We start from the raw sequence: 14,251 nt of genomic DNA, 5'->3' as shown, positions 1-14,251 counted from the left end.
GACGATTGGCATTGTGCATGGTGACCTTAGGCTTGTGTGCGGCTGCTCGGCTATGGAAACCCATTTCATGAATCTCCCGACGAACATCTTGCCAACGTTGTTTCCAGAGGCAGTTTGGAACCCTGTAGTGAGTGTTGCAACCGAGGACAGATGATTTTTATGCGCTACGCGCTTCAGCACCCGGCGGTCCCATTCTGTGAGCTTGTGTGGCCTACCACTTTGAGGCTGAGCCATTGTTGCTCCTAGATGTTTCCACTTTACAATAACAGCACTTACAGTTGACAGGCGCAGCTCGAGCAGGGGGTTAAAAAGCTGGATCATTAAAAGAGAGATTGGAGCAGAGAGCTGGGGGCGGTGCGGCTTGACAAACCACATAAAGCTACTGCCTTAGCGTTGCACAGAATTGGAAATGAGCCCTGAATTCATTTCAATTAAGTCAGTCTTTAGCAGCTTAACTGTCAAACTTCAGCACGGTCAACATGCCGTTTTTTCTTCTGAGCTCTCGCTAGCAATTTGAGCGTGTCTGAATTATTGCAGTTGATCCCGAGCTAGCTAGCTGTGGTGTGTGCTGATGTGTAGCAACTGTCACTGTGTGATGCTAATGGGGATTAGGGGTGACACACAGGAAGACACACGAGGCCGGTGGCAGTCTCTAACCCTGAGCCTGTACTACCGTCTGATACTGTGTCCCAAATGACACCCTATTCCTTATTAAGTGCATTACTTCTGAACAAGGCCCAATGGGCTCTGGTTAAGAACGAATGCACTAAAATTCGGGAATACGTTTCCATTCGGGACACAGACTTACGCTTTCTGTCCCTTCAGGTATGCGGAGCTCGTACGCCAGTCAGCACAGCCAGCTGGGCCAGGACCTGAGGTCAGCCATGTCCCCTGACCGCCATATCACGCCCATCTACGAGGACAGGACCTTCCAGGGGCCCCTGTACCGTAGCCCCAACCACCACGACCCAGTGGACCTCAACAACTCCTCGCAGAGCGCCATCTACAGGAGTCCGTCAGGTAGAACACTAGACTGCTATGCTGTACACCACGTGTCAAACTCGTTCCACGGAGGGCCGAGTGTCTGCAGGTTTTAGCTCCTCCTTTGCACTCGATTGATGAATTACGCTCACTGATTAGTAAGGAACTCACCTCACCTGGTTGTCTAAGTCTTAATTGAAAGGGAAAACCCGAAAACCAGCAGAAACAAGGCCCTCCATGGAATGAGTTTGACAGCCCTGCTGTACACAATTGGTTTTCAAACCTCTCCTTGGGGACTCCCAGACGTTTCACAATTCAGTTGTAGCTCTGACCTAGCTCACCTGATTCACCTATTCAAGGGCTTAATGATTAGTTGACGAGTTGAATAGTGAACTTTAAAATGCATGGAACGGCTTGTGGGCCCAAGGAGAGGTTTGAAAAACACTGTTCTGCACTTCATCTTAAGGCTGCAAAATTCAGGTAATTTTCTGAAAATGTCCAGGTTTACCACAAATCCGGGTTGGAGGATTTCCTGCTTATTCCTTTCTTACTTATTCCAACTGTTGATTTCTCTAAAACGTTCCCAAAATGCCTAGGTTAACTTCATCTCAATGTCTAATGATGAGAACATTAATGCAAGCAGGATGGAACCAAGGCATCAATAAGCTGATTTGATCAGCAGCGTTAGTGAGAAACAGATGGGGATGTTGGAGAGAGAGAGCAGTCTTTTAAATCATTTAAAATGACTCCGTCATAGTTTAAACATAGCTGTTACATGGCTACTCCCCTGCCTTTCCCACTCTAGCCCAGGTTCTCTCTCTTGCTCTCGTTCACTCTCGCTCTCTCACTGTCTCTCTCTCTCTCGCTCGCTCGCTCCCCTCCCCCTTCTCTTTTTCTCTCTTATGTGATCTCTCCTGGGAACACTTTGTCCAAGCCAGACAGCCATCCAGCCCAGCCAGACTGCCTGCCAGTCTGCCTATCTTGCCCTCCTTTCCTCCCTCCTTCATCAGAGATGGGTCTGAGACAGGGGAGAGGAAGGAGACAGGCATGGGCTGATACGCCAGCCACAAAGGAGTCAACTACCTGTGTGTCACACTCATAATGAGAAGAGGGATGAGGGGCCAGGGAACAGCAGCGTGTCCACACAGAGTCAGCGTCCCAAATGGCACCCTACTCCCTATTTTTAGTGCTCGACTTTTTGATTGCCCGGGGCCCAAAAGTAGGGCAATGCTATCCTTTGTCAAAAGTAGTGTACTTTATAGGTAATAGGGTTCTATTTGGGAGGTAGCCACAGCCACGGCTAGCTGTGTTTGGATGTTAGAATTCTCTCCTCATCGCTCCTCCAGCACACAGCCATTTAGCATCCTCTTTACAGCAGACCTGAGATCCTCCTGGACTGATAAGTTCAGTAATAAATGGTATTGATGCTCAGAAGACTGCTCTTAGATAATGATTAGCTATATTGAGAGGAAGGCAAAAAAGGTTGTTTGGAGTCTTTACCAAAAATCATTTGAAATAAAAAATCTAATTTGATCCCCAAGCACTCTTTGTTATAGTGTGAAATTACATTTTAATGGACTTTTCCCCCCAGCTCTTTCCATAAATTCTTTATCTACAGTATTTCTGGTGGTCTGTATTTTTTTGGGGGGGGGGGGGGGAGAACCAAGGTTTTTATGTTAAATGGAAATATCGATCCCTGTTGCGAAAAAGCAAGTCGCTGAGCTCGGGTATGACATTTTTAAAGATGGATTAAGTTTTTTAAAAGAGATTTTAGTAGCGAGTCATCATGATAACACAGAACTGGCCTATGAACTGCCAAATAGAGAGAGGTATTGATGTAAAAATATATCTATTTTTGGAGGGCAGCTTCAAGTTGACGTCTTGATTCTTGTAGGAGGGACTATGTGTGTGTGCGCCGTGTGCAGTCCCAGTCACTGCAAGATGGCAGGACAGAGATCTGACCGGAGAGCAGCAGTCACATGGTCTCTGCTCTGTTTGTTCGGAGCAGGAAGGCGTGTGTGTGTGTGTGTGTATATATGAGTATGTGTGTATGAGTATGTAGGGCATATTGTGCTAGAAACTAGGTCACAATATCACAATGCAAGGAGGGGAGAGGGGCAGAAAAATAGACATTGTTTAAGGGCGATGACACAGTTAAAATTCTGACAGACTAAATATTTACCCTGGCCTGGATGGAAGGATATCCTGTTGGTGTGTTAGCTTAGCACTGACGATGTTTCACCTAAAGAGGGAGGACTGTGTGTCTATTCCTGTGTCGGACACAGCCAGGGCTCACTGGCCTCAGGCCACACTGAAGCAGACAGGAGAGAGGGAGGAGAGGAGAGAGGGATGAGATGAGTGTTGCTGGATCACCTACTACAAGGCAGACTAGCCCTGTGAAAAAACCTGCAGGATCTGGCTTGCTCAATCCTACCTCATTAATGAATGAAACGACAACAAAACAGGCCCTTTTTCAAGGAGGAGTTGTGTGGAATCATGGGAGCACCATTTTCCCCTCTTTCATTAAGTGGATCCAGATTGGAAGAAATGGTGTGTGCGAGTCAAAAAGCCTAGTGTTTTCAGCTCCGGTCAGCACACCTCGGTGTGGGTCCCAAATGGCACCCTATTCCTTAGAGTGCACTACTTTTAACCAGAGCCCTATGTGCCATGGTCAAAAGTAGTGCGCCATAAAAGAGAAAAGTGGTGCCGTTTCAGACACATTTTCTGAGGTGAAAAAGATTTGAAAAAAGGTTTTAATCTTCACTAGCCCAGGGAGTTGTAGATGAGTCTAGGTCTGGTAGCTGCTGTGTACTTGTCTCGTTCAATATCAATCTGAATTGTTTTTCATTGGTCTCTCAGGCGTGGGGACCCTCCAGAGGACCTCCAGCCAGCGTAGTGCCATGACGTACCAAAGAAGCAACTACGCTCTGAACACGGCGGCCACGTACTCAGAGTCCTACCGCTTGGCTCAGTACCGGCCCTCCGAGGGCAACTATGTCAGGCAGCCGGTCGTCATGGATGACGGGGCCACCCGCTCGCCCTCCATAGACAGCATCCAGAAGGACCCGAGGTAAAGCACTAGGCTACAAGCGCTGGGTCGTTGTCATTAGTCCACACCTTAGAAACACTTTGCAACGTGAAACGGAAGCATCCGTTTCTTATTGGATGAATTCGGACAGATCCCTCCCTGTTTTGAGCTGTTTGGTCATGACTAATTCATCCCTCCCTTGTCATCTACTGGGTCTTAACAGTGCTTCTAACCTTGCTTACGGGGCTACTACCGTATATACTGCTGGGTCAACAGTAGTGTTACTATTCACACACAGCCCCCTGGGCAGCCGTCCAGAGCCTTAGCCATTAAGATACAGATGTAGGACCTTAATTTGAGCTAGTTTGCTACAGCAGGAAAATAATCCTGCAGCAACAGGAAATGTGAATTATGTGGATTATAATTAATGGATGTTTTTTTTGTAGGAGTTGATACATTTTTTGTTTTGGCAAATCAAGTAACATTTTTAAGTGGAAAACCTTGAATACACTATAAGTTTTCATTTCCTGCACAAATCTCAGCAACGAGTGGTCAAATGAAGATCTTACATCTGTACATGGCTAGACGGACCACTCTACTCTGATTCAGTGAACTGCTGCGTCTGCTCTTGCTACAGAGGCGTGTGTACTTTGTAAGCATGGCCGAGTTTTTGGACCCGGAGCGGTAAACCCCTGCCCTTGGGAGTGCTGTTCACACCCAGAGTCCTGCTCTAGCTGAGAGCAGTGAGAGGGTGACAACAGGCCTCCCTCCCTGCCTGCTCTACACTGCAGACCGTGCTCAGACCCAGGGTGTCTCCTGACTCTCCCTATATAGTGGCTATGGGCCCTGGTCAAAGCAGTGCACTATAAAGGGAGTAGGGTGCCATTTGGGTCACAATCCAGAGGGCCTAAAAGCACCTGTACTAAGAAAAGGCATGTTTCATCAACTGGGTCTCTACTGCCAAACGGATGACATGTAGCAGTGGTGATGGTATCAACTGTTTGTGTCCCCGGGGTAATTTAGAAGAAAATTGAATTTTGATTTGATTGGACTGGCATCTTGCTTCATGTAACACGCTGAGGCAAGGGCTGGCGCGTTACAGCCGACACCACACATCAACACAGCCAATTCTGTCAGAATGTGGACTTGCACCCCACCTTGCTACTTTCTCATTTCCTCTTCTTTTCAGAAGAGTTTTTGGCGGTCAGAGATAAATACAAGTTCTGAACCAGACGCAGACTTGGTAATATCTACGCTTTTCTCTTGTCACAAAGGTCATTCATTCTAGTCGACGTCTTTTTAGACAGATTCAATGACGCCTCATGAATCAGGAGAAGCTCATCGCAGTGACTCTCCAAAAGGCAAGACTTACAAGTGAAACCGGAGTGAAATCTTATCCTTTTATATATTGGGAGAAAAGCAACAATCCTGCAGTGTAATAGATGTCAATGTCATTTCCTGGGCTTGAAACGTATAGCCGTGTGCCCCAGCCCTGTGGACAGTGGGTGGATAGTTGTTGTACTGATTTGTGTGTGTCTCTGTGCGTGTGTGTCTCTCTCTCTGTCTGTGGTCCAGGGAGTTTGCCTGGCGTGACCCTGAGCTGCCTGAGGTCATTCATATGCTGCAGCACCAGTTCCCCTCGGTGCAGGCCAACGCCGCCGCATACCTGCAGCACCTGTGCTTCGGAGATAATCGAGTCAAGGCGGAGGTACATTACGTACGCACTGCTCCCCAGATCCTTCGTTAGTCCCCAGCATGCAAATCACTGTGATGTGCTGCCCATCCCGGGGGGGGGGGGGGGGGGGTTATGGATGCGGCAGTCATGACATTCTGTCAGCCAGTGATTGTCATGTAAATAACTGCCAGTCTCATGGTAAATGACCGTTTAATGAACATCAACACGTTTAGCATCTCCTGACTTCCACGCTTAGCCTAAAAGCCACTGATGCAGACCTTTAGAACAATCTACATTTTTAAAAAGTCTAATGAATCCATGTAATATAGCCTACACCTTCACATTAAATCCATTATTTATTTTAGACAGATCTAAAGAAACATGATATGAAGAAAATGTAGTCTATTTCAGAAGAACAGAATAACATACTCTGAATTATCCTTATGTTAGGTCCTGATCTGGCTATGCCATATGGCTGTGGGCTACACTAGTTCATTTAGCAGACAAGATTTGGCTTTATATTATTTTATATCATGAAGAATACGATTGAACATAGCTGAGTAAAATAGAAAGGCTATTTTCTCCAAACGATTTCCGACGTGGTGCGTAGATGCAGCTGTTCTGTGTTGAGCGGTTAACGAAGAAACAGGTCCTCCTATATGCTTAGTTTAGGGATATTTATGCAACTTTAGTTGTGATACAAACGTTGGGCTATATGTTTTCATTTTTAATACATTCTAAGGCTGCATATGCGAAGTTGCATGAAAGGCATGAGTTCTGCTCTGTTTCTTGCGCAAGCTGCACACACTTCATCAGTCTTTCATTCACAATTCGACAAGCACTTGATAATATTTTCACCAAGCCTCGAATTTCCCGGCGGCATCCCCCTTGTGTGGACGTAATGCCCCATAAATCAATCCATGCCTTGTGACCAAAGTGGCCCAATGTGCCCTCGGGCTGAAATATAATAATTATAATTCCCTTCTCGTCGTGCTCCGAAGCACCTCTCACTCACATGGCTCTTTCAGATATCTCAATTCTTATTAGCCAATGCCCCTCACGTGATCAAGTCCTTCTCACAGGCAATTTAGCCCCAAAGTAGGCTACAAGTGAAGACCGACACATCCGGGACGCAACTGTGCGTGTCCTTATGGAATTCCGAGGCGCACATTGAAGATGCTAGAAGAACTGTCTCATTTTACTCAGCCAACAAGATGAGTAGGCCTAACAGCAAAAGCACTAGCCTACAGTATGTCAATCTCCTATCCCTCGTAGTACAGAAGTTGGTCAACTTGTCCTACTGTGCGAGAGTAAATATTCTAAACAAACTCTCGGACAGTTGTGGGATGCGATAGATCCCAAATGAATACAATCACTCGCATCAAACTATTTTAAAAAAAGCAATGAGGCTGATGCAACAGATCAGAACACACACGGCAGTAGGCTATAAGCGCAAATGTTCCAACATGCAATCAATTAGCGGGAAAACACTGTTCTCAAAAGGTGACCGCAAATGCGATTTATGCATGTAATGCTTTTATTATATAGCTGCGTTTTAATGGTGAGAATTATCTTCCCCCAAACTTGAAACTCTCTCGCCGCCTATATATGCCAGTTAGGCTTAATTTTAGTTGTGATACAAACCTTATCAAAACATGTAGGCCTATGGGCTAGGCTACATGAGGTGTGCGACTACGATTTGGAAAAAGTCTCAAAAACAAAAGGAATGCGCTGTTTCTTGCCTTACTGTGCACGCTGGGCATCATTCACAAGTGATAATATTGTCACCCATCAGACTATTCTTAATTTAATCTTGTTTTTACATGTACTAAATAATATACTGTATGTGTGAAATTAGTTTCGATTTAGAATGGACGATTATCCTGAACCTGTCTCAGGCCTCCCGAGTAGCGTCGCAGTGGGTTTGATCCCAGGCTGTGTCACAACCGGATGTGACCGAGAGTCCCATAGGGCGGCGCACAATTGGCCCAGCGTTGTCCGGGTTATGGAAGGGTTTGACCGGGGGGCTTTACTTGGCTCATTGCACTCTAGTGACTCCTTGTGGCAGAGCTGGCGCCTGCAGGCTGACTTTGGTCGCCAGTTGGCGGTGTTTCCTCCGACACATTGGTGCAGCTGGCTTCTGGGTTAAGTGGATGGGTGTTAAGAAGCGCGGTTTGGCAGGTCATATTTTAGAGGATGCGTGACTCGACCTTCGCCTCTCCCAAACCCATTGGGAAGTATTCAGACCCCTTCCCATCCACATTCTGTTACGTTACAGCCTTATACATTTTTATGCACAATACCCCATAATGACAAGTGAAAACAGTTTTTTTGAAATTTGTACAATATTTTTACAAATATTACGGTCACCGTAACAACCCTAGGGCTGAATCTCAATTGTATTTATTTGATTCCTCACGTCCTCCCTTCTCATCTCCTTCTCATAACTCATTGGAGGAGAAAATCAGATGGGAGGAACCTAAGATATTTTCCTGCAATGCATTTTGAGATGCAATGAGAGAGGATGTGAGGAATCAAGGAAATGCAATTGAGATTCACCCAGGCTTTGAGGGGACTATGCTGCTGCAGAGGCTCTCTCTTTCTCTCCCTGGCTGGGCTGGGGTGGCCACTCCATTCCACTCCAGCTCCCTCTGGAATTTCACAGCTCCACAGGGTGCTGGTACTGTCGCCGGAGTCGTCAGCTGGAAAAGCTGATCTCTTAAGATCAGTAGGGGCTTCACTGAGCATACAAAACATTAACAACACCTGCTCTTTCCATAACATAGACTGACCAGGTGAAAGCTATGATCCCTTATTGATGTCACTTGTTAAATCCACTTTTATTAGTGTAGCTGAAGGGGAGGAGACTGGTCAAAGGAATTTTAAGTCTTGAGACAATTGAGACATGGATTGTGTATGTGTGCCATTCAGAGGGTGTATGGGCAAGACAAAAAAATGTAAGTGCCTTTGAAGGGAGTATGGTAGTAGGTGCCAGGCGCACCAGTTTGTCAAGAACTGCAACCATGCTGGGTTTTTTCACGCTCAACAGTTTCCCGGGTGTATCAGGAATGGTCCACCACCTAAAGGACATCCAGCCAACTTGACACAACTGTGGGAAACATTGGAGTCAACATGCGCCAGCGTCCCTGTGGAGCGCTTTCAACACCTTGTAGAGGCCATGTCCCGATGAATTGAGGCTGTTCTGGGGACAAAAGGGTGGGTGCAACTCAGTATTAAGAAGGTGTTCCTAAAGTTAGGTATACTCAGTGTATAGTTTCGCTGAAGATATGCATTACATTTTCAATGTGTCTTTCATCTGTTATAAAGAAAGCCATTGGTATCTGTTCTTTGCATTCCTTACATGAATAAATACAAAGCCCAGATTTATGTTGTCAGAGATTTATGTTGTCAGAGCCTAACTCAGAACATAGTCACTACACGTTCCTGCTCAATCCATGTTCAGTTCCTCATAAAATATTTGTGATATTGATCCTGCATGAGTGAATCTCTGTCCTCACCGTTTTTCATTCTCGTGGTGTTTTACTGCACAAACCAATGAGTTATGCCCAAGGCCTTCTTGATGACTCTCTGCACCCTCTAGGTGTGCCGTCTAGGGGGTATCAAACACCTGGTGGACCTGTTAGACCACAAAACACTGGAGGTCCAGAGGAATGCCTGTGGAGCTCTGAGGAACCTGGTCTACGGGAAAGCTACGGACGACAACAAGGTGGCCGTGAGAAACGCAGGTGGCGTCCCCGCTCTGCTCAGACTGCTGAGGAAGACTATAGACGCTGAAGTGAGAGAGCTGGTCACGGGTAAGAGAGAGAGTGTGTCCGCGTGGTGCATTCAGTGTGTGTGCGCGTTGGTGAATTCACTCTGTCTTGTTTTTTCCCTGATTTTTCTGGGTAAGAAAGCAGCGTTTATTTAAAATAGCCTTTTTAACCCTGGAACTCCACGGACCGTGCCTTTCCACACCACGGCTCTGTGTGCTATTCTCTCTCTCTCTCTCTTTCTCTGCCCTCTGGCGTATTCAGTGGTCACAGTTCCACATTATTTCACTCATCCATTATTCAGTGACGTTTGCCCAAATCACATCCACTGGAGTTCCACTACAGGGTTTTTGTGGGACAGGAACATTACTACACAACCTAAAGTAGAGCTGTTCAATTATTAATCTTCTCGCCAGCCTGCCAGTCCGCTTCGTCAGTCGTTTGGCATTAGTCACTGGATCTGAGGAACTCCAATCCCCTGAGTTGAATGACAGATACTAGGGGAAAACTGGTCAGGACCATACCAGAATACACATGAACCACTTCCCAAATGGCACCCTATTCCCTATATGCCGCACTACTTTTGACCAGGACCCATGGGGAATAGGGTGCCATTTGCCAAGGTGACTGAATCAGCTGTTTGTGTACAGCTCAGCTCCATGCTCTACTCTGACTAGCTCTGACTCTACCTCAGGTTACATTGTAATGGTTCCACCAGCCTGTCAATACACAGAGAGAACAAGCACAGTGCAGAATCCAATTGCTCCTTTCTGTAGTTGTGGAAGTGAAGTGGAGATGTGGCTCGGGACTCGTGTCAGTCAAGTTGGTGTTTGTTTTGGTTTTTCTCCAAGCACGGTGAACGAAGAGCCAGTTGTTCTCAGGGTCTCCTCGGCACTGAAAACATGTTTCACGAATGTATAAATCTGAAGCATCCGATTGGCATTTCCACTCACCACCAAATGGCGATGAGAGGAAGCGCAGTGGGAGAAGATGGTGCCGAGAGAGATTTTGTCCGACTTTCTGCAAATGTTCTCATCGATGAAACGTCTGATCTCAATACAGTTTTCAGAGTGGACTAACTTTTTTTTGTAGACTTTACCCTATTGCAAAGTTTCTAAATATTGTGTTGTCTACGAGTTGAAGGGCGAATTGAGTTATTGCACACAGAGTAGGCGGTCCCTAATGGAAATACGCAAATACATGCTAGAATGCGCCAATAGGATCTCGCTAGCTCGTGCTTGGCTCTGCCCACCTGCTTGCTTGTTCTGCCGATTATGATTAATGTGCTCCCAAATGACAGGCTGTGGTCTATCTTGGGTTAGTTATGAAAAATCTTTGGTGAATTAAGGAACTAACGAATCAGAGCCACATGCAGTCTATAACAGAAGGGAGTATGGGGGATGGAATCACTGGCATTGCGGTCACTTCTAGCCAGTATAATCCATTGTCATTCAAACGGGAGGCCAGTTCAATGCAGATGTGTGTCGTACAAATCTTGGACTAAATTGCTTTGATGTGTTGTGAGTACTTCTTACGACTGTGTGTATAAAAAAAATAAACGGCTAATTGGCAGTTGAGGACCCAGAATACCATGCAATTAAAGAAGGTCGGTGATCACACGTCCGCTCTGGATAATCACGACCAATCAGAACAATTGACACAAGGAGCTTTCTGCCGCACTTCGTCCAAAATAGTCCCCTATTTAGTTCACTACTTTGGACCTGAACCATATGGGTGCCATTTGGGATGCATTTTCTCACCAACACCCCTCTGACATATTTCTACCCTTGAAAAGAGCCATATACTGTATGGTAAAGAGTACCAGAGTACACTCAGCCTGCCCACCTCTGAGCTTTACTGGCAGGACATGTTTATTCTACTCCCCGGTATGTCAGTGGTCCTTTATTCCAGTGGGATCATCAGCTGTGCTCCATGTGAGCCACTATGGTAGCAGGAGGAGCCCCCTCTCTTCTCTTTTCTACCCAGGTCAGGGGGTCATTTTGTGGGGACGTGTGAAGCAATCTAGCCCTGGTCCCTGATTCCCATAGCAGCTGTTGTGGTTATTGCCTTGTCCTCAAAAGGCCTCTGAGATCAAAGGGACAGGCCTCCCATGGTTGTCGTCACCCCAGTGGCAGTACAGGTGTCACCTGGCCCCTATGGACGGACCAGCTTGGCCCTGAACTGTGTCATTACAGCCTCTCTCTCTCTATATACACACACACACACACACACACACACACACACACACACACCACAACACAACGTCCCTGTCCTAGAACACACTGTCTATCCGTATGTGACCCCACTGTTATCATTGCTGTCGCAAATATTTATTTAACTAGGTAAGTCAGTTAAGAATAAATTCTTATTTTACAATGACTGCCTACCCCGAGAGCAGCGGTACACACACACACACACACACACACACACAACCTGGGACGGAACAAAATGACAGTACATTATATTACATTAGTGTGCATGTGTGGAATCTGTGCTCCTGCGTTTCTATGTTGGCGTGGCTCCCCTCGAATAGAAGTACCTACGTGTAGGAGTTCAGGAGACAGTCAGCTACAAGCCGAACCTTGTGTTGTGTGTGTTTCCAGTGTGCTGTTGAGGAAAACCGCCCCACTGTGCTCATCTCTGGTCAGTGTTCCTTTTTTTGAAATTGAACAGAGCTCATCAAGTAAGGCACACTGGAGCTGCTGCAAAGCGTCTATTTCCTCAGATGTAGGGCAGAATACAGATTGTCACCTAGCTCACCCTGCAGCCGCTGTAGAAATACACTGAGGCTTCAGGCACACAGTTATACTGTAGTGGTCAGCCACACCCTACGGACTGGGGGACAACTAAACTCGTAGTACTAACCACCCCTCTCCTCTGCCCCCCACTGGCCTAGGAGAAGAACCCTATCAGAACTAGTCTTTGATTTTTGATTGTGCATGTTAGAGCAAGCCCTGGGCTTTGACCAGAGACAGGACTGTCCCAAATGGCACCCTATTCACTATGGGCCGTGTTCAAAAGTAGTACGCTCTGTAGGGAGAATAGGGTGGCATTTTGGATGCAGGGCCAGGTCAACATATGGCCCCCAGCCTCTTAGGAACCACTATCCAGCCCCTCCCCCACTTCATCTGATTATTGATACTGCTGGGTCTGGCATTGCAATAGATCTGCACGCTCATACCAGCTCCACAGCACGCCAACACATGCCCCTCTAAATCTATCGCTCTCAGAGCCAACTAATGCCTGATCTATGCACATTAATCCACCCAATTCGGAGCCTGTTAATACCCGACCACACCCACCGCACCGTTACTCTGGCCAATCAGTAGCGGCTAAACGTCTAAGCCACGCCAGCTCAAGCCCAGGGTACTATAATGGCTGTCCTGGCTTCAGCACCTCATTCCTGCAGACAGTAACTGAATAACAAGCTCAGTGGAGATTTCATTATGGGGCGGAATGGAGCCCTTTAGCCGGATCACTGCTTCCCAAGCTATGAGAGACACACAAACACTCCCCTCCCCCATCGCTCTCTCTTTCACACAAACAAGTGCACATACACTTTCTTTCTTACACACACACTCCCTAACTTTATAAATCTAGGCCACAGTCAAATGATATGTCTTTCGAGGATCGATCCGAAGGCAGATGATTGGCTCCTGTGTCACAGCGTATTGCCTCTCCAGCTCGGGCGTTAGTTTACGTTAGTGTTCCCGTGCCTGGCTAACATATCCATCACAGGAGGTTGGCGCCACCTTAATTGGCGCCTCCTTAATTGGGCTCGTGGTAAAGGCTGGAGTGGAACGGTATCAAATACATCAGAACATAAGGTTTCCATGCGTTTGTTGCCATTCCATTTGCTCGGTTCCTGCTGTTATTATGAGCCGTCCTCACCTCAGCAGCCTCCACTGGTATACATACAGTATATAGAACTGAGCCCAGATCAAGCTGAGAGATCAAGCCTCCGTGCACAATTCACACAGGCGGTTCCATCAGACTCTCAAATGTGACACATGGGAATCGCTGGGCTTTATAGAGACAACTGTCAGTCACACCTCCCTGGACTCTGCTGCAGATTTATCCCAAGTTTCAGAAGACTGCAGAACAAGACCAGTTTAAAGGCTGTTTGCCCCCTAAAGCTCTACTTGAGAAACGGCTATGAGGAGGTGCTGAGGGTGGGGGTCGGGGGGGGGGGGGGGGGGGGGGGGGTGATGGCTAGGGAGACAGACCTGGACCATTTCAGTTTGCCTGGGTGCTTTATTCCAGCCGCGTGTGTGCACGCACGTACGTGCATTATCACTACATTATGAGGCTCTCATCCCGAGGGCGTTCTCGAAGGGAGTTCGCCATCGAAGAAAGCCAAGGCAACACGAAGCTAAAGGCTAAGCTAGTAGAGAACGGTGCTAAATCACCGCAGAGCGGTTGGATTGAAATGAATCCCCGGGCCTGAGAATACACGTTATAGCTGAGGTGATGTTACAGCTTCGGTATGCAGCCTCACACGGCGCTGGCAGGAGCAGATAAGAGGCTTCATCGGCTGAATGTTAACCCCGGAGAGACGCTTTCATGGGTCGCTCGGGCCAAGCTGTGAATTTGTCCTTTCTATTCTTGTTGAAATGAAGACGTGAAATCGGACGGTTTTGGACCCCCGTGATAGTAACTGCCGTAAGGTTATTATTGCCGTTATTTCATAAAAGTGTGAATGGACCTTGTATTGAACCGGGTAACTCCACGGATAGGGATACCTGGCTGTCTGTTATGCCTTGCTGGCATACTCTTTAGGAATTGCCCTTGGGCTAT

The 14,251-nt window shown here is 47.0% G+C and overlaps 1 protein-coding gene across 10 annotated transcripts in view; it reads left to right on the top strand.

Moving 5' to 3' along the window:
* LOC129821325 (plakophilin-4-like) overlaps positions 1–14,251 on the top strand; it is a 129,492-nt gene that overhangs the window by 95,748 nt on the left and 19,493 nt on the right. For 5 of the 10 annotated variants that reach the window (XM_055878891.1, XM_055878883.1, XM_055878886.1 and 2 more), the window contains 4 exons: positions 826–1,020; positions 3,841–4,051; positions 5,585–5,726; positions 9,286–9,499. In XM_055878891.1, the coding sequence (XP_055734866.1) occupies positions 826–1,020; positions 3,841–4,051; positions 5,585–5,726; positions 9,286–9,499 (762 nt within the window). The remainder of the gene's footprint in view (positions 1–825; positions 1,021–3,840; positions 4,052–5,584; positions 5,727–9,285; positions 9,500–14,251) is intronic. The other 5 variants (XM_055878892.1, XM_055878887.1, XM_055878884.1 and 2 more) reach the window with 1 other exon arrangement.

This window comes from Salvelinus fontinalis, chromosome 23 (assembly GCF_029448725.1).
Source record: "Salvelinus fontinalis isolate EN_2023a chromosome 23, ASM2944872v1, whole genome shotgun sequence".
NCBI classification, from domain to species: Eukaryota; Metazoa; Chordata; class Actinopteri; order Salmoniformes; family Salmonidae; genus Salvelinus; species Salvelinus fontinalis.
Note: the sequence above shows the minus strand (reverse complement) of the source record. Positions and strands in the feature narration are given on the sequence as shown.